We start from the raw sequence: 21,526 nt of genomic DNA on the forward strand, positions 1-21,526 counted from the left end.
TTTGATGTTGGGCACCGTGCAAGAGTATTTCCCCCTTATTGTTGCATAAGATCTTGGATACACAGAAAAAAAAAAAAGATTTTGAATGCCTTGCAACTTTTTATAAGTATGGCTTGTTCCTGATAAGCAGGCCCTTTTTAAATGCGTATGTGCGGCGGCTCCTGTATGCATTTTGTGAGAGGTGTGTATTAAGTGTTTGTAGTTCTTAGCTAGAGCATGTGAAAAGCATCTATAAAAAAGGCTGAAAGTATGTGTGATAATAGGCGTAGTGTCTGTGCGTGACAATTCGGTGCTGTTCTTCCTCTTCAGTGCCGATCCAGTCATAACAAGTGGTGATGGAAAGGGAAGGAGGAGGAGGGTAGAAAGCAGATTGCCGAACAGCTGGGCAGTAGAATAGGGAATGCGACATACATAACATTTTTGGAGAGTCTGACCTCCAAATTCTAACATAAGTTTAGTCTCTTACGTGCAGGCACCACAATCTAGTTTGAAGCACTCTAGTGGGAGACTCAAGATTTATGTTTATCCCCTGGAGCAGGGGTTCTCAGCCGTGGATGTTTCAGGGACCCCTTTTATACAGGTGGAACTGATGGGGGACCCCTTGCAGTGAGGAAAAGTGGGGGGGGGGGGGGGGGGGAGGGGGGGGCAGAAACTAACACAACATGCAGCGTGAATTAGGTCTTTTATTTCTACCTGTCAAACAATGGTCAAACATAAGTGCCGTGTCAATTCAATCTCAACAGCTTGTCATTAAGTTGTACCGTCTGAAGCCACCTGTTTCTAGCTATGTTTGCTTTTCAAATATGAAAGCCTGGAAAAAGCATGCTCGCATGCATATGTCGTAGAAAACTACAACAAAAACTTTACAGCATCTCATGGAAGGAACAGCACAAGTCAGCTCCGCCGCAGTGCAAGCATGTTGTACGGTGAAGCATACCAAGAATCTGAAGGGGCCGCTGTCACTGGACATAGTGTGCCTCCAAATAAACCTTTTTTCTTGTATTTTTTTCAGGCATAAGTTTTGCGGACCACCAAAAATGGCCTCGCAGACGCCCTGGGTTCTGCGGACCCCCATTTGAGAACCACTGCCCTGGAGGTTGCTTGTTTTGCGCATGAAGCATAGCACACAGGAGTAGCGCATCAACCGGAGGGCCAACCACTCTCTTCCCAACACGCTTTTGTTTTAAAGCAGTGCGCCTTTGTTGTGTTTTGCAATGCCACTATTTGGCTTCTTGGGTGTTTTTATAGTGAAGCTTCATTTATTTTGTTAAAACATGCACCAACCAGGGCAGAGTGGTGCAATGTTGGCACAGGAAGCTTTACTTATACGAATGAAATCAATTTGAAATCAGCAAAAATAATTCTCAGATTGTAGCAAATACCTTTTGGTACCACACACCTTGTGCGAAGCCGGGTTACGAATTTTTCTGTCAAAAGTTGTTTTCTGGATGACTATTCATGTCGCTGCTCAGTGTCAGATCTGGTAGTAAAACCCTTTACTGACCAATTGAAAATGCATACGATCTTTTTTCAGCACTTCTAAAGCACGTCGAAAGGGCACCCATTTGTAGGCATCCAAGAAATTAGTTTTTTTCCTTGGCGAGCAAGTCCGTGGGAAAGCATTCACTGACTCACTGTGTCTGGGTGCTTTCTATTCTCAGAAGCATTTTTGTTTTCTCAGAACCAAGAGATGTCGGTACACGATTAAAGACTTTTTTAAGCCTGTCATAGCTGAGGCATGGACTTAGTTGTTTATCCAGACAACATTCAGATAGATTCAATCACAAAGTATCAAAAGAGAAAGGTGCTTCACTGGTGCATGGTGTTATCCACAGCCTAAACCTACTGGCATGTTTTTTAAAGGATCAAAGAACTAAAGAGCCAAGAACCCAGTCCATGTGAGCACAGAGGCCAAGAGGATACAAATGCAACACTCAGGAATGCACCAATGCCATACTGTATACTGTATAAGCAAGGGAAATTACAATAGCTGGGAAGACCTCACCAGCTGCTGGATGACTTGTTCCACCAACTCCCTGAAGTTTAGGTCTGGATGGGTGTCATGGATATGTTTGATGAATTTCGCAATAACCTCCGTGTCAGTGTCAGATTCAAACTGGCACCCCTTCTGAATCAGGAACTGCTTGATGTCCTTGTAGTTGGTAATTATACCATTGTGGACAACCACAAACTCTGTATAGATCGGAGCATGCATGACTGCAGGTTAGACAAGCTAAAACAGCATGTACTCATTGGACTTCAAGTAAAACAAAACATTTTAAAATGCTTTACTACGGCTAAACATTGTAGATAATGACAATAAAAGTAATGACAAGAAAATGTAATTGAGGACATCCAGAAAGCAGATGACATTGGCAAATTTTTCTGAGCATGGAGAAGAAAAATGTTCAAATCATAAAAAGGCAATGCAAAAAAGTGATTTCGAGAAAATTATGTTCGGTTTCGTTTATGGGGTTTAACTTCCCAAAGCGGCTCAGGCTATAAGAGACACCATAATGGAGTGCTCCGGTTAATTTCGACCACCTGGGTATTCTTTAATGTGCACTGAAAACGCATAGTACATGGGCCTCTAGTATTTCACCTTCATTGAAATGCAACCATTGCAGCCGGGATCGAACCCGTGTCTTTCGGCTCAGCAGCCAAGCACAGTAACCACTAGGTCACCACAGTGGCCAAGAAAAAAAATATAATTCTATTTTTCTATGACAACAATGGTACAAAGGACCTGTAGTACTTAACTTAATGATGAAAAAAAAAAAACAGACACCTCATGAAAAACACACACACACAACATATGGTGCATGCTTGAGAAAAATGCTTATTCTGATGCCATTCTGTAATTAACAGGGGAAAAAAAAATCACCCATGTAAGTTGTGTTTTCTATGGCGCTCATTTTTTTTTTCTTTTTCACTGGTAAAAGAAACATACGCAATCTGCACCAACTTGCCTAGCAACAAGTTATTTTGTACAAAGGACTAATTATGAGCTTTTTCTTGCCATTTTGTTTCTATTTAATGAATGCATGATATTTCATGATCATAGCCTTGAGGATGTTCCATACAGGGTTCCACATTTATGTGTCATTGTAGCGCAAAGTGCAGATGAAGCATATGTGACGTCCACTGCAGCATTCCAATAGTTTTTACCTAGTTGCAGTTGAACATACTGTTTAGGTGGATGTTATTAATTTCCACTTCAGACACATAGCTGTGCTTTCAATGGAAATTCAATGATCAAATATCTCAAATTACATGCAATTTATTTAATTCTAAAAAAAATGGGTATGCCATCAATTGTCCCACCCCATAACTTTCCCATACAAACAACTGCGCTCACAGTTTTGATAAAGTTAACAAGGTTTTGTTAATTATAGTTTTTGCAATGAAACTTTAGCAGCAGCAAAGTATTTCTGCCTCACTGTAGAGTTTGGGTGCGAAGACAACAGGTGCCTAACTGTCATAGCATTTTTATAAAACACATGCACCGTAAAAAAAAAAACGAACATGGGGAATACCTGCTGCTGCCCTTTTGGCTTCTTCAGTTATAAGTGGCATTCATAAATATGTAGGAAGTAGCAGTGCAAAAATTTATGCCGATGCACCTACCATTTTCAGGGTCTGAACGGTGCGGATGGCTGTTTAGGTCACTGGGAGCACCATGGGTTGCCCAACGCGTATGGGCAACGCCAACGTGCGTAATGTGCTCATGGTCCATGTCAAGGTCTTCCTTTTCTGCAAATTGATGCAGCTCTTTGAGAAATAGTACCAGAGAAATTACAGACAATCTGCAGATTCTCTCAAAGGCAGGCAATCAAATGCTGATGGCAACCTGGGGAATCATGGATTTACAGCCTAAAGCTACTAAGTTAAAGATTATGAGATGTGTACCAGTGGGGGATTGACCATCAGATTTAACCAATGTGTTTGGTATTTTAAAAGAAACATATTAAAACAACTTTAAAATATTGACGAAGAGCAACATTTTTATTGCCTGCAGCTGTTACTGTATTTTTCACAGTTCAAATTTTTTTGCAACCCTTTTTTCTTTCTTTCACTGTACCCCATGTATGATATATGAACAAGCAATGCCCTCAGAGTGCTTTTGTCTGCACCCCTTGAACATAGGTATGGCTGCATGCATAGTTAGCACAAAACAATCAAAATTTGGCAAGAAAAAGTACTATTATTTATAATTTCACAGCAAAAGAGTCAAGATATGCATGCTGGCTGCCAGTGCTTATTTGTGGGAACCAGTGTCCTACTGGCAGACTTGCATCCATACCTGTTGCATCCATAACTGTTTGCAAGATTATAGCATTTTTCCATATGCTCTTAAAATATTCATGCATCAGCATAAGTGATGAAGATATAGTACACAAAAGAGCACTGGAATAATGCGATGCCGAATAGGCAGCAATGTATATTCCTGGTGGTGAAGCTGTGCAAGAAGTAAAGAGAATAGAGCTTGTGGGCACTTCATCACTCATAATGAATAAAAAATTATTGCACTCACGCCATAGAGAGTCCTCAAGCACCTTAACTTTTCCAATTTTACGAATTATGGAAATTTCATTCCCCAGAGGGTCTCGGTCAAAGGCAATACCTGTGGGGTAATAAAAAGAACAAAGCTCACAAACAAGACTGGATTGGAATAATGTTGACATAAATTAACAGATTACAACTGAAATCCCACTTTAACAAATTCAGGCAGAACCAACTCAGGTGCATGTTGATACAATTTTTTGTTTTGATCTCTTTATTCACCATTGACCTCATGTCTCGCTCTCGTGACAGCAATGATTGGAAGCTGGAATAAAGAAACAGGACAGCAGAGTTCTCACAAGCAGTCCCAGGTAGCACTTACAGTTTGTATCATAAAATAAGGAACCTTTGTTTGAACAGGGAACAAGAATAATGAATCGACTTGATAACCTCCCCTCATCCGCCAGATGAGGTTGACAGCACGCATGCCAGTGCTTGGCCAAAGCAAAAGTAATCACTTATTGTGACTGCATGCGCGAGTATTATGCTTTTGTCCATGAGAGCAGTCACTTCCAGAGACTTTCTTTAACCCTTTGTGCATCAGTGGGACACATGCGTCCCCCTTTTCCTTCTGCAGAAAATTTTTCTCGAACATCACTTGTTGCGATTAGCGTAACGCAATATTGTTGCTATCCTACCCAAGTCCTTTGTAAGCGTGAGAAAAATTGTCATACCTCACCACTGAAAGGTGGCCGTACTGCCAGTATGCCATTGAAATTTGTTCCATTTTCTATGAAAGGTTCTGAATTTTCCTCTCGTTCAGATAAAAAGATCTGCCATTCAAAGTGCCAGATAATTTTCACTTTTTTTTTGTTTTCTAGAGAGGCGATTTTAGACCCCAGTCATCATGTGTTTTCGTAAACTTGTGCAGTAACTCGACATGACACATGCATCGAAACACTACACCCTCTGCGAAACTGACATATTCTTCGTAAGCCTCACTGTGGATAATGGTGCATTGCAATATTTTTCTTGATGCCGTATACCTCTTGAAAAGTGGGCAGATGTTCAGGGACGACATCAGTACTCAACCATTTCAACCGCGAAAGAAAGCACAACAAAATCGGCAAAAAATGGTTGGCACATGCAGTGCAGCAAGGTTTACAGGGACAGACCCCAGCCCTGTGAAGGCTTATAATAGGCGAAACTGTAGGTGGTGTTCTACTGTTGGAAATGAGGTGCATAAAATGTTCCTCTGCACAATTTGAGAATTGCTCCTCTGCGCCACTTGTTTCGGCTGTTTCAACCTAAATACCCGGTGATGTGATTGCAAGATGGTGCCTTCGTGAGTCAGTGGGACAGTGATTTCCCACTTTTGAAATCGCTCATGAGTCACTGGGACATAATTAAGTGTCCCACTTTTTTTCAGTAAAGTACTGCCTTGGTTTTGATTAAATTTGTCTTATACTATTTCTATCCGGTTTATATGTTACATACCACATCCAGGTTTTATATCATTAGGTCAAAAATATAGGCGAATCTACAGAGGGTTAAGAAACCCCTGTCGGGACAAGAATCTGTCTCAGACGGACATATTCAAGGAGTGAACTTCACTCACAACGCACAATCGCCTGTGATGGATGGCATGATTGTAATCCTTGAGCTCGATTAGTCAGTGACAGGCATTATTTGCACGAGAAATCTAAACATAATCTGCCAATCAACAAAAGTTATTCCTTTTAATTAATTACATTTCGGCACAGAGTAATTTATGATTTGTAGCTTACAAGTTCACAAGGTGCATCCACTTGGGACAAATTTTAGGGATGACTCCAGTTTCGAGATACCATTCCCAAAGTGTGTGTTGAAATACACGAGTGTTCCAGTTACTTTTTAGCTTTTAAGAAAACAGCATTTTTTCAAAAAAAAAAAAGTAAACAGAACACTGGTGCACTTTTACCCCAAGTTTAATGGTACATATTACAATGTCTGTGCCACCCTCAGATTAATTCCGAGTCGATATGCCTTGCAAGCTCACAAATATAGCAATATGTGCCATAATATGTCAAATTGGAAAGTTATCAACTTTTGTTAATTAGCCAATTACACATTTCAATCCTGTTTCTTGTGCAAGTATTCTCTGCCGTTTCAAGTAACTGAACTGAAAGGCTACAATTATGCCCCTTGTCACAGACAAAGTTTAAAAACTTGTATGAACCATATATTGCAACTAGCCATGAAAATGTCAAGCTTCTCGATCTAGCTCTCTTTGGAGTCTCCGGGACTCTGCTGACTGCTGCTGCTCGTGTCTTGATGAAGAGCTCTCACTCTCTCACACACACACACACACGCATGCACGCACACAAGAGAAAGTTAAGCCCAAGAAACCTAAGATGTCGGTTGTTTGTCGCACATATGCTATGCAAGAAGTGATGTACATACAAAATGCCTCAAAGCTGATTGGTGTTGGAAGAAGAGATGTATGCATCATATTGTGGTATAATAGTTGGAATAGGGCTGAAATTGCGCTGGGGATCTGAGGCACATATTTCATGCCACCATTGGGAATGTTTCTGTTTTTTTCTATGTGAAAGCTATTTGGCAAGGGGGCGGCATTAGCAGTTACATGCAAAGTCCCAGCACAGCAGCCCAATGATCAAACCAATCCGCCACAAATGAATGTATACTTAACTTGCACCCAGTGCTGGGCAGTATCGAAGATACATATATCTTCGATACTATCTTAGATACTCTTTGGGTATCTTGTATCTGTATCGCGATAAGTCTTGCAAAACGAGTATCTGTATCTGTATTTCCGATACATTCAGCAATGTATCGTGTATCTTAAGATACAAGATACTGCTATAGAAACAGCACCGTGCAAAACAATAAACGTTGGCTGAACTCCGCTTCCTAAGCTGATACTACTGCCCATAATGCCACCAGAAGAAAACAAAACAATTGTGACATTCTTTTATCTTTCCGCCAGAGTGCTCCAGCGAGGGCAGGTGATTAGGTATACGCGTCCCCATTGGTGGAGCAGAGTGACGTGATGGCTCTCGAGCCATTTGGACAAAACCAAGCGCGCGAACGTCTACGCAATGTCGACCTTTTGTTTTCTCGATGCTTTCTTTATTTTTAGTTGTGTTGATGTGATGACACTTGTTCATAGACCCTGCACTCTGCTGCGTACTCCCAATGTGTGCGGCGTCTTTTGCGCAAATTCTGATGCCGCTATACTGTCACTATCGAAGTTTGTCTTGTGTGATCCTTCGTTGCAATGTCTCAAGACTGCAAAAATGGGGCTGCTTTGAATCTCGCGCCTTTCACACATCAGCGATTTGAAAGATCTTGTGGATGCAAACTTGACTTGCATAGTACGACGAGATTGACTTGCATGCAAAGGAGATTCTAACAACCGTCCCACTAACGGTGCTGACGTTAGATGTAATAGAACCAGCATTTACGTAACAGGAAATATTCTGAAGTGCTGTGTTTTTGTTCTTCCTGCTAAATTATTCGAGAAGTTCTTTTAATGATAATTTGATTGTTAGCACAAGTGCATTCCTTGCTGTCTTCCGTTTGCACCCCATACATTACCTTGTCCTCTGCATAATTTTTCGCCCGTCTGTTTATGTAATATGTCTTTTGAAACCTGCTGCTAAAATACGTTCTCTGCTTTATTCTTATTTTTTAACTGTCTGCGAACGTGGCTTGATTTAATATTTTCACGGGCTTTCTCTAAAAGCCCGAAAATATTCATTACGCAGCATGTACGCCGCCAAAAAAAATTGGGTTGGTAGTTTTTAAATTCACTCTACGATGGGTCGAAGCGCAGTTGGCCCTACAGTGAATATTAAAAATGTCGCAATGTCGCATAATTGACCTTATTTAATTAACCAGTTAAGGAAGGAAGGAAGAAACAAGCGGAAAGACAGGGAGGTTAGCCAGTTCTTAGACTGGCTAGCTACCCTGTGCTGGGGGAAGGGGTAAGGGAGATAAAAGATGATAGAAGAGAGATGCTACAAAAAAAAGGAGAGCAAGAAAAGCAACAAAAAGAGAGGGGCAAAAAAAAGGAAACGAAAATATGACACTGCTCAGAGTCTGTCTCTGACGATGGCCGAGTCCGTCGTCAGCACCGAAGGCTTTAAAAGCATTATCGCTCTTCTATTAACCTGTTAAGCTTCGTACAAAACATACCATAACGAGTGCCACATGACGGCAAACCAAATACCTTTTATTTCATTCAGCGGTGGTTAACCACTTGTTTTTTTTAATATTAGGTTCTACTAACGTGAAACACCCTGTATACTTATTCGCTTTGATTGTTTAATACGGAACCACCTTGCTATGTGACTTAAATATATGCGTTTTCCTTCTCTAGGTCACCTTAAAGTATTGTTATTGTTACAAATCCGCAGGTAAGCAGAGCTAGAAGTGGCAATAGTGTGAATAGCAGTGATAACCTGCGGCGTTTTGTGCCGCTAGAATACGTCTGAGACGTTTCCTGGCGGCTCAGGTTCTTTCGGAGAACAAATGGTAAAAGATGGCACGTTAGTGAATATGTTGCTAACGAACGCTTTACGCCAGCAGATAAGTAAAATATGAAAAATCATTGCAGTTTTGTGTCCTCAATTAATTGTGAGCACCGACTATGTAGTTTATCATCTTTACACGATGCGTCACAAACAACGCTACCAACGTTGTTGCTGCTGTACACCTGTCGGTGGATGCGGTATTACGAAAACAGTACGCTTGCAGACAAGGTAGGACTGCGCAGAGGTATTTGCGCCATCGCGCGGAGGCACTTGCAAGTAGATGGTAACCAGCCAGCTGGTCGCCAAGTAGAGCAGCGACACCAATAAACTACAGAAGTGTGAAGCAAAAACAACTCACAGCGCAGCAGTTAAAGAGCTCTCATGTTAAGCAGCCAAACGAATCCCAATAAGTCGTTTAGAAATGAAACTAATACGCCTTGAGCAAGAAAGTTTGTATCTTGCGATACAAACAGGTATTTTGTTAAAATTAAACAAAGCTGGTCGCAGTTAAGAAATTTTCAAGTAAACACATTTCTACATAGGCCTTTGCTGCTTCATTATATAGATCTATAACAGCAAATTTGCAAATGTATCGAAGCATCTTAAGATACAATTGGGAAGTATCGTATCGGGCAAGGCGGACTGATCAGAAATGGCCGACAAGCCTGCGAGATCGGCGTCGCGTGATGGAGGTCGACGGGTCAGCAGTCGCTGCCGGCGCAGTTCCTCGTAGCTTTGGCAGAGCGTGATCACCTCGGCCACAGTACGAGGGTTCTTGGCGAGCAGCATAGTGAAGGCATCGTCGTCGATGCCTTTCAGAACGTGGCGGATCTTGTCAGACTCAGGCATGGCCGCGTTGGCCTTCTTGCACAAGTCCAGGACGTCTTCTATGTAGCTCGTAAAAGACTCACCGGTCTGCTGAGCTCGTTCACGTAAACGTTGTTCGGCTTGCAGTTTACGAACGGCAGGGCGGCCAAATACATCGATGATGGCGGTCTTGAAAGCAGACCACGTGGGGAACTCGGTGGTGTGGTTGTTGTACCACAGGCCTGCCACACCCGCCAGGTAGAAAACCAGGTTGCTGAGTTTACCTGCCTCGTCCCATTTGTTTGGTACGCTCACACGCTCGTACATCGCAAGCCAGTCCTCAACATCGGTCCCATCCGCGCCGGTGAAGATAGGAGGGTCGCGGATGCGGGGGACACCGGGGCATGCGGTCGTTGTGGAAGGAGACGTTTGCTGAGCAGCGTCTTGAGGCATGGTAGTTGGTAGGGTACGGGATCTCAGCTCCAGGGGCATCGAATAGGAGCACAGCACTCTCCACCAATTTGTTGAGGCGTTTATTGGACGGTAGTCGGCGGCGATATGCAATGGCGACAGTCAAGGCACAAACACGCACTCAGAGCGCGAGCGCGAAGAGCCAAAGGGGACGACCCACTAGAAGGCTATAGAGAGCGCAACCCATTACTCATTAAAGGCTTCGCTACAATACAATTATTCCGCGAGTATCTTGTATCTGTATCTAAAATACTACTTGCCCGAGTATCTTGTATCGTATCGCGATACAATTTCAAAGTATCTTTGCCCAGCCCTGCTTGCACCAATGCCATGTACCAAGCTCTTCAAGATGATTTGTGCATGTACTATATGTTACACAACACCAGTTTTTATAAGAAAAAAAAAATATTCACCGATCATTACAATACCCTCTAATGCAAGATTTGAGCGTGATCTGGCGATAGTCACAGCAAGCGTGTGGGCGCGATTCACAGCTACTGCCACCACTGACCCCCCCCCCCCCCCCCCCCAGAATGACCGGAGACCCTGTCTCCTCGCCGCCTCACGGGCTTATTGCTGGATGGTCCATAGTTAACCTCGGGGGTCTGAGTATGAGCTGCGCAGCGCGGCCGGCCACCACGCCGCAGCTTCATCTGGGGGAGTCTGCATTTTCTTCGCCTCTCAGAAGAACATAGCAGTTCACTCTTCCGCGTTTCGGTTTCGCCGCTGAATTTGCTTGAATTTCATTACTTCGCAATTATTTCTAGAGGCCGCTTTTTCGAAACCTCAAAGCTCCAATGAGTTTTTCGCATGAAGGCCTTCACAGTTCTCCCATTTGACATAACCGCTTAACTCCACTAATTAAAAAGTAATCTCAGTTAACTTAATTGTGAAGGCATGGAACAAATATCGCATTTCCCAAATTTATGAGGATTTTTGGACACATTTCTTGAAACACCCTCCGATGTAACGCAGGCGCGTGCATTCCTTGGGCTCCGCTGCGACACGATGGCCAGAAAGCGGCGTCGAAACCGGCGTGTCTGACCCCGTCAGACGCGTTGCCACGTCGCCGGCTCGTGAATACCACCGCTCATATTTTACACCACACGCGCCGGGCTGTGTCGACGGTTTGTCCCAGTCTTCATCGGGCGGATAACGAAGCGGGAGGGAGCGTCCTGCGGTCGTGTTCCTTTCAGCGGATTTCTGTGCATACGCCAGACGGTTGCTTTGGCAACGCGCGCTGTCAGCTCTGTTCCAGCCGGTTGCAGTGTAGCGCGTCCATGTTTTTCTTTTTTTCAGCTCACGCATATGTGTCGGGGCCGTAACTGGGGGGAAGGGGGGGGGCGGCTCTAACACCCCCTGAAATTTTTTCGTGATTTAACTTTTCGGCTGACCCTAAAATACTTGCACGCCTTCACAGCGACCACCAGTTGTCAAAGTTAGCCGTTCTGCACACAAACACCCCCCGAAAAAAATTCTTGGGTACGGCCCCCCTGATATATGTTCTCTGGCTCGCCGTCCCCGATGCGGCATGGTCATAGCTCCGGCCGGCGTGGGGCGGTGCGCTGAAAACGCTGCGCTCTAAAACTAATGGAGAAACAATTCCGGTTGATATCCGAATGTGTTTAGAACGCATTGGGGAATCTATCTGTGACACTATGTTGCACTCGGGGTTCCCCTACCAGCGCTCCAGGGAGCCTAAATGCAAGCGCTATTTTGCATGTAGGCTCCCCACACTAGCTGTGCCTTGCCCATATGCAAGAACCAACAGGTACTTTTTCATGACTAGCTACAGGAACTCCGTGCGGCGCCTTCGACCAGAGGTGCAGCACAGGGGCGTAGCTTGGGGGGGTTCAAACCCCCCCGAAATTTTTCAATTTTGCTTGCATATATATACATGCACACATACAAACACACGCACGAACATATACATAATGTATGGTTGAACCCCCCCCCCCCCCGAAAAAAATTTCTGGCTACGCCCCTGGTGCAGCATAACAATAGCGTCCTACTGGAACAGCAGTGGCACCACGGGAAGAATTCGAGAACACTGGATCCCCACCGCGACGCCACAGGTTGAGCACGAAGCAACCACCGCGCCATTTAGCCCGTTGTGTGAGGCTCCACTGTCTTCGGGATCGTCCCAGGCAGGGACGCGAGTTCCTGTCTGACTGTTCCGAAATAATTCTAAACACACTGAAAAAAAAAAGGATAAAAATGTTACAGCGGCACTGAAGTCTCCTTAACGGCGTTCAGTGAATTCTACAGCAGCGCGGAGATTCCAGCGCCACATGCATTCATGGTCAGCTAGACCACACCCGAAAGAACAAAACGGCAAAGGCAAGGCTTCACTCGGCTGCTAAGCCAATATGTTTTGTTATCCGAACTCACCAGCAGAATCGTAGCCCCTGTACTCCAGTCGCTGAAGGCCCTTGATGAGACATTCCAAGATTTCTCGTCGCGTCTTCGGTTCGAGGTAATTCAGATAGGCAAAAATTCCTGTAACGAATAGAAGCGCCGAGTGTCAAACAGTTGAAGCACGCGGAACGCCAATGGGCATAGGCGTGCGCAGGGTTCCCCATTAGGGGTGGGGGGGCGAAGGTTCACCGCAGCGCCACCCCACCCTACTAGGTCCATGTATGAGGCACCTTTCGCGCTTCCCCCCCCCCCCTCTCTAAGGCGACTAGAAGGGTCAATGTACGGGGCAGATTTTGCGCCCCCCTCTTAGATGATTAGAGGGGGCGGCCGCCCCCCCTGTGCGCACGCCTATGCCAATGGGAATATAACGGAGGCCGAATAGCGTATAATTTAAGTTATAGGCTCGCAGCCGGTATATTGAGCAAGGACTCGTGTTACTTCCCTAAGGCAACCTAACCAAAGACTTGGGACGATTCACCCAAACCACGAGATGGAGCATCAATTCAGGGGCATGCGAACCGAGTATAGGACATATCTCTTCCCGAAAAGCCATTGGTGATGGATTCTATTAGATCTAGACAGGTTACGCGGCAGACGAATCATTGACCACCTGCTCGGGAAGCGAAATTTAACAAAAATATTTCGCTTCCCGTTATAGCCGTTGCTTTCCTTAATGGAATTATTGAATTAACACATACGCTGCGGTCAGTAATCGTACGCAATCGACACGAACGGGGGCCAGGCAGACAGGGGCGTAGCCAAGGGGGGGGGGGGGGGGTTGGGGGGGGGTGGGGGGGTTCAAACCCTCCCCGAAAATTTTGAGTTTTGCTTGCGCATATAGGCACGCACACATACAAACGCACGCACGAACATACATAAAGTATGGTTGAACCCCCCCCGAAAAAAATTTCTGGCTACGCCCCTGCAGGCAGAGTATGACATTCATGTTGAAGTGCGCTTAGTATGGCAGTTAATTATACTGTAAAAGGACTAAACGACGACGAAGAAAGAACAAGTGGACGCACGTGGTGCACACTATACCAACTGTCGCCGTCTTTTAGTCCTTCAGTAACTGCCATACTAAGCGCGTTTAAACGCGAACGTGCACGAACTTTAACACCATTCATTGATTTGCTATAGAGTCTGGCATGATCAAGCAACGCTATACAAGGTGCCCCAGCTATCTTTAGCGAGAGTTTAAAAATATTCTGACGCACTCTATGAAGACGCGACCAAATGCATGTTGCTGACTATTGCATGGAGTAAGTCACTATTTATTGGTTTCTGTTTAATTGCCTAATTAGGCACGTTAACTAACTGATTTAACAAAACTGACCAAAAAATTCCAATGAGAAAATTGTAGACCTGTTTGCAAAACGTCCGATTAGAAATTTTCTAACTTCAGATGTCCGCGAAATACATATGCCCGCTCGCGCGCCTGTGCGCGCGGTGATTGCCGTGCTCCATAATGTTCCGCGTACAAACGCTTTCCTCGCGTCGGTTCATGAAAGCGATAAGCCGACGCAGCGGTTATCGCTTGTGTTGCCGCTAGCGAAACTTGCGTCATCGTACAGCCACCACCGTCGTCGATGTACTGGAGGCAGCCCACCTGGCCAAATATATTATGGTCGTTTGCACGCGGAACGTTGGAGCACTGCAATCACGGCGCGCCTGGCGCGCAAGCGGGCATGTCACGTGCTGTTCTTTTTTTTTTTTTTGCATTTCACAGGCATCTGTAGTAAGCAGAAAAACACTAATACTTAAAATATCGAACCTTTGCAAAATGTCCGATTAGAAATTTTCTAACAGATCTACAAATTGCTCATTGTAATTTTATGCCCAGCTTCGTTCCTGCAAAAACCAGCTAATTATAAATGCATAATTAGGCAGTTAAGAAAAAAAATAGTGTGACTTACTCCATGCAATAGCCAGCAACATACATTTTTGGTCGCGTCGTCATAGAGTGCGTCAGCATATTTTTTAACTTTGGTTAGAGGTAGCTGGGGCACCCTGTATAGTCATCATTTTTTTTCATCCCGAAAGCAAGCTATCGAAATATGCAATGTAAAAACACGCAAAGTTAAAAACGCAAAGTAAAAAATCAAATGGAAATTAAAACTTGCACGCCATTATAACTTCGAGCATATAGGTCGGCAAAGTCACTCATGAGTCGACTCAGTGAGCCGTGAGTCTGAGTGAGTCAGGCTGAGTAATATTTTCGTGAGTCTGAGTGAGTCCGGTTAATAAAAATTTCAGTGAGTGTGAGTCCAAGTGAGTTCGAAAGAGGAAAATTTTGGTGAGTCTAAGTCCGAGTGAGCCCTAAGGGCAAAATATATTTGATGAGTGAGTCTGAGTGAGCTCCACATTTTTTTGCAGACTTATGGTCCTACCTACTCAACTTCAGCATTACTATCAGCCTTATGATGACTCACATTTAACTCGCACATACTTCAAGGCGCTAACGTTCATGCGCCACCTCAATATTTATTGATCAGAGGTGTGAGTTACGGAGGGGGGCGAGGGGAGAGGGGTTTGACCTTCCTCTGGCAAAATCTTTCATGGGAAGTTCTCAATAAAATATCCTGTGTGAGTCATCTCTTTCCATTAAAATGTCCTTAAGATAAAAATGTCCTGTAACCATTGATAACTCGTATTTGGAAGTATGACATCAAAACGCGCCAAGTAGAACATCAGTAATATGATATATTGATGTTAAAAAGCATTGACACTGGTCGAAAAAGTTAATTATACGCTAACGGACTCATGAGTCGGCTCACTCAGACTCAAGATCGAGCCTTGAGTCTGAGTCAGAGTGAGTCCAAGCGAGCAATATTTTAGTCAGTTTGAGTCCGAGTGAGTCCGGTTGAGAAGATTTTCAGTGAGTCCGAAAGAGGAAAATTTTGGTAAGTCTAAGTCCGAGTGAGCCCTAAGGGCAAAATATATTTGATGAGTGAGTCTGAGTGAGCTCCACATTTTTTTGCCGACTTATGGTCCTATCTACTCAACTTCAGCATTACTATCAGCCTTATGATGACTCACGTTTATACTATCGTCTACTCACACATACTTCAAGGCACTAACGTTCATACGCCACCTCAATATTTATTGATCAGAGGTGTGAGTTACGGAGGGGGGCGAGGGGAGAGGGGTTTGACCTCCCTCTGGCAAAATCTTTCATGGGAAGTTCTCGATAAAATATCCCGTGGGAGTCATCTCTTTCTATAAAAATGTCCTTACGATAAAAATGTCCTGTAACCATTGATAACTCGTATTTGACGCGCCAAGTAGAACACCAGTAATATGAGATATTGATGTTAAAAAGCATTGACACTCTGGTCGAACAAGTTAATTATACGCTAACGGACTCATGAGTCGGCTCACTCAGACTCAGATCGAGCCGTGAGTCTGAGTGAGTCCAAGGGAGCAATATTTTGGTCAATCTGAGTCCGAGTGAGTCCGGTTGAAAAAAATTCCAGTGAGACCATGCGAGTCCGAAAGAGGAAAATTTTGGTGAGCCTGAGCCCGAGTGACCCCTAAAGGCAATATATGTTTCATGAGCGAGACTGAGTGAGCTACACATTTTTTGCAGACCTATGATTTTGAGTTTACGGGACAGAGAATAAAACAAGGGTGCTCTCGGACACATTTAGCTCCTTCTCGCAGTAAAATCTGCCTTACGGTCACCGTACGTGCAGCTTCAGTCGAAGCCCTACGAAGCGCGCCTTATCAGCTGCTTGAACATTAATTTTCTCGCCACCCTTTAGTACACAGCTTAAAAGCATGCATAACACAGTTGAATCTCGTCGATACAATTCTGCATAATAAGCTTTTCGGAATATAAGAGGTGTTCTTTTTTTTTTCTTCCCGGCCAACGTCCCATACACGACCTCTTCACACAGTTAATGCTGCCGCGCTTTCAGCTCAAATTTAATACACGACAACAGAAGTGGGCGTTTAGTAGGTATTTCTGAAACCCGTATAGCTTTATATTCCAGTGCACTAGCTGATTGCAAAATAGAACTTGCTGAGCTACAAGGCTGATAACAAAAAGAAACTCGGAGACAAACGGAATTATGACGTCAAAGGAATAGAATCAGCAGTAAAACACAGGCGGCAGCATCAAAACAGACAAAAGGAAACTGTAAACCAAACTTTATGCAGTAAAAAGTTAAGCAGAGCAATGTTATTAGCAATTTTAATGAAAGTGGCCGACAACTCATGCGGCCACTTTGCCCGGCAACTTATCGCTGTCCCTAAGCCGAAAGCGTACAACCGTTTACACACTGCGACAGGGGCGTAGCCAGAACTTTTTTTAGGGGGGCTGGGGGGAATCAAATTGTGTTCGTGTGTACGTTTTTCATGCGTGCGTGTATACAGGCGCATGGAAAAGTGAAAATTTACGGGGGGAAAGGGATTGACCCCCCACCCCTCGGCTACGCCAATGCACTGCGAGTACTAACGTATGGGACATAAACGTGGAGAATAACGAAACTCGAGAAGTTGAGAACCGCACAGCATGTGATGGTACGGGAAATGATAAGCGTAGCATTAAGGCCACATGTTAGGCCCTATACCTCCCATGTATTTTAAAGCTTCTTTAACTACTATATGTAAAGCGTTCGGGTTTGTTTCATTTTATTCCTCGGCATCTCTGCTTGCAATTGAACTAGAATTACAATTGTATTTCAAGTGTTGACATATTTACAATTTTTTTTAGCAAAGCAGGTAGTTTTTGCCATTATTTTGAAAATAAAACTGCCAAAAAAAAGAACTATTCCACATACGCACACCATTCTAGTTCAGTAGCTTCGTATTGATGTTTCGTTTCTTCTGGCTAAAATTAATCTGTTTTTTCAAGTTGTTTTGATAATGGGGCAAACGTAACAAAAAAGCTGATTTCAAGATATTGTAAGTTAAAGAGGAAAAACAAGTTTACTCCATGTTTTCTTCAAAAAAATTACAGCATATCCACGGGTGAATGATGAAGAGCTTGGGCGAAGCTCCTGAAGCAATCATGGTTACACCGTGAAATGTTCAGTGGTTTCGCCCAGCAGTAATCAAAGCGATAAGCCGCTTTGAATACTGCTGCGCTCGCTTGGCGGCAGCCCCTCGAGCTCGCACCTCGGGATCCTGTCGACGAGCACGAGACTCAGCGGCCTTCCGCACCCGGCGCTCCTCGTCGTCCATGGTCCGCCAAGCAGCACGATCCGGCAAGCGCACTCCTCCACGTACGGCGACGATCAAGGAGAATGAGAGATAACGGGCGCAGCAGCCAATCTGAGAGCAGCGGCACCTATAACGCCATCTAACGTGCATTCACCCAACCGCCACATTGCACACATCTCTACGGGACAGCGCCATCTAGTATATCGTCACCCAACTGCAGTTTGCATGCATCTCTATGGGGCAGCGCCATCTATTGAATGATACGGGAGACGCGACGGCGGGCGAACGCCGGACGGAGCGACGACCGACCAGGTGATGTTATAAGGAGCTTCGCCCCTAAAAGATGAGCTGAACAATTGAAATAATAGCAACGTGCCCTATACGCCTTGTGCACCGCCTATAGAGGCGCCACTAATAGCCACCTAGCGGGCGCTGCCAACAGTACGTGCGGGAAGCCGAGCAGACGACAGCGCTTTGCACAGCTTTGCTGTGAGGAGATGCATGAAGTTCGCGGCTGCTATTTCCCCTTCGCGCGGGTGCCAGACAACTAATTCTGTACTGGCAGCTGCAGGAAAGGCGCGGGCCTCTACGAAAGTGGACTTGTGCACGATGTTTGTCACGAACGAGCGCTTAACTAAGCGCACGTCGCCAATTTCGAACGACGGCATGAAAGCCTGGCGCCGACGGTTCGTGCGCGACAGGGCGCGCGCATCGAAAAAATGTTTGTATAAAAAAGCCGGCAGATCCCACGCATTGTGGGAATCGATGTAATGCGAAGCAGCCAGCAAAGAGCTGCATACATCGTCTTGTATGTCATTGAGGAAAATGCGTGTCATGGTTTTCATGTTAACTCCTATTATTTATGTTCGTCACACAGTAACGTCGCGCAATACCAACTTGGGGGTCGATCAACCTAGAGAAACGGCCGCCAGCGCACCATGAGCGTGGCACGTAAGTCATGCTGTACATGACATGTGTGTCATGACTTTCATGTTAACTCGTGTTATTTATGTTCGTCACACAGTCACGTCGCGCAAGACCAATTCCGGGGTAGATCTAGCTAGCGAAACGGCCACCAGCGCGCCATGAGCGTGGCACGTAAGTCATGCTGTACATGACATGCGTGTCATGATTTTCATGATAACTCGTGTTATTTATGTTCGTCACACGATCACGTCAGAAGAGACCAATATTGGTGTATATCAATCTAGCGAAACGGCCGCCAGCGCCCCATGAGCGTGGCACGTAAGTCATGCTGTACATGACATGCGTGTGATGATTTTCATGATAACTCGTGTTATTTATGTTCGTCACACGGTCACGTCGCAAGATACCAATTTTGGTGTATATAAAGCTAGCGAAACGGCCGCCAGCGCACCATGAGCGTGGCACGTAAGTCATGCTGTACATGACATGTGTGTCATGACTTCCATGTTAACTCGTGTTATTTATGTTCGTCACACAGTCACGTCGCGCAAGACCAATTCCGGGGTAGATCTAGCTAGCGAAACGGCCACCAGCGCCCCATAAGCGTGGCACGTAAGTCATGCTGTACATGACATGCGTGTCATGATTTTCATGATAACTCGTGTTATTTATGTTCGTCACACGATCACGTCGGAAGAGACCAATATTGGTGTATATCAATCTAGCGAAACGGCCGCCAGCGCCCCATGAGCGTGGCACATAAGTCATGCTGTACATGACATGCGTGTCATGATTTTCATGATAACTCGTGTTATTTATGTTCGTCACACGGTCACGTCGCAAGATACCAATTTCGGTGCATATCAATCTAGCGAAACGGCCGCCAGCGCCCCATGAGCGTGGCACGTAAGTCATGCTGTACATGACATGCGTGTCATGATTTTCATGATAACTCGTGTTATTTATGTTCGTCACACGGTCACGTCGCAAGATACCAATTTTGGTGTATATAAAGCTAGCGAAACGGCCGCCAGCGCACCATGAGCGTGGCACGTAAGTCATGCTGTACATGACATGCGTGTCATGATTTTCATGTTAACTCGTGTTATTCATGTTCGTCACACAGACACGTCACAAGATACCAATTTTGGTGTATATCAAGCTAGCGAAACGGCCGCCAGCGCACCATGAGCGTAGCATGTAAATCATGCTGTACATGACATTCGTGTCATCATTTTCATGTTATGACTTGTCATTTATGTTCGTCATATAGTCATGTTACGCCATACCAATTTTGGTGCACATTCGATTAACCAAGCGACCAGGAGAGCACAAAGTCGTAGGCGGCTAGATAGATAGATAGATAGATAGATACGGTCAAAGTCGCAGAAGTTCGCTAAGAAATGCTTCGCATTTAAAAGGCGCCGGGAGCGCGCCCGCGCGCCTCTTACCCTCTCCACAGAAGACGCCACCGACACAGCCAACGAACGCGAAAGATCGGGATATTCGAGAAAGCAAAGCCGAGCCAGCGGCGCCGTCTGATTGCGCAGACGAATGGGTGAGAGGATCTCGCCCTTTCCTTAGCTTTCGCTGTGCTACGCACAGACGAATCATACGCACCTTCCCGAACCCAGGCCACCCAGGCGCGAGCCGATACAGGCAATGAAAGCGCAGCAAGCGCGCGGGGGCAGAGTCAGTCAGTGAGGAGTTAGTCGGCGAAGTTATGTCGTTCTAGTAATAGCATCGTTCGCTCGACCGCAGAAGACGTGTTGTTTGATGATCTAGTGCTGTGAGTTAAGTATCAAGAGATGACAGTGACAAGTTTTAAAGAGGGTCGCCGAGAAGACATGTGATGACCGACTGCGGAGGAGAACGAACGTCCGCGTGGAGTGAATCGTCATGCCGGTGAATATCAAAGGTGAGTCGCGCAGACCAGCGTAACAAGATCCAGCTATGAGGTGCAGCTGGTGGTGAACATCCGCTTTGTTTTGTTTACAAAAGTGACGTCTCAATCACTTCTTGTTCTTTCTGAAGTCAACCATTGCTGCATTTCTGTTTCTGTAAATAATAAATAACTTAGCTTGTAATAGCGTGGTACATGTACCGCGCTAGTACAAGCTAAGTTCATGGATGACCAACTCGCCCGAACTACAAGACGTTTGAGCGAAGTGCCCTGCACGGCGGTCGAACCCGCATGCTCAGGCTGATATTTGGTCGTCTACCAGTGTCAACATGATTGAGTGCATCCAGCGAGCACCGGTATGGCAGAAGGAAAGCATTAGAACAAGAAGCGACGTGTTAACCCGCACAATGACGAAGCGGCTCGTCTTTGCCAACGAACAGCGGCGATCCATTGCTTCCGTCGCTCTTGCTCAGGAGGCCTTGCGGTAAGTGAGTAGGGCGCGTTTTTGTAGGTGTTTGAGCACTCCACTCCACAGCAATTGTTATTCGACATCCCTTGAAGTTTCGGCCACCACATATACGGCGAACGTTGCTTATTTCACTACGGAAACGTGAACAACGCGGAAACACGTACAACGACGTAGGAAACCACGGCGGCCGTCTGCTTGCTTTCCCGAGTGCAATGATTGAGTTCGCCGCCTATGGCGCTTCCGTCGGCGCGCACTAGGCGTATAGTCACCACCATAGGCGTGCGCACAGGGGGCCGGGGGGGGGGGGCGGTCGCCCCCCCCTAA

General features: G+C 45.3%; 1 protein-coding gene across 6 annotated transcripts in view; it reads right to left on the reverse strand.

Annotated features, from left to right (window-relative positions):
• LOC119396806 (glutamine--fructose-6-phosphate aminotransferase [isomerizing] 2) overlaps positions 1 to 21,526 on the reverse strand; it is an 82,067-nt gene that overhangs the window by 35,180 nt on the left and 25,361 nt on the right. For all 6 annotated transcript variants that reach the window (XM_037664193.2, XM_037664178.2, XM_037664155.2 and 3 more), the window contains exons 2-5: positions 12,711 to 12,818; positions 4,535 to 4,624; positions 3,628 to 3,753; positions 2,006 to 2,193 (exon numbers count right to left, since the gene is read on the reverse strand). In XM_037664193.2, the coding sequence (XP_037520121.1) occupies positions 2,006 to 2,193; positions 3,628 to 3,753; positions 4,535 to 4,624; positions 12,711 to 12,818 (512 nt within the window). The remainder of the gene's footprint in view (positions 1 to 2,005; positions 2,194 to 3,627; positions 3,754 to 4,534; positions 4,625 to 12,710; positions 12,819 to 21,526) is intronic.

This window comes from Rhipicephalus sanguineus, chromosome 1, assembly GCF_013339695.2.
Source record: "Rhipicephalus sanguineus isolate Rsan-2018 chromosome 1, BIME_Rsan_1.4, whole genome shotgun sequence".
Taxonomy (NCBI): Eukaryota; Metazoa; Arthropoda; class Arachnida; order Ixodida; family Ixodidae; genus Rhipicephalus; species Rhipicephalus sanguineus.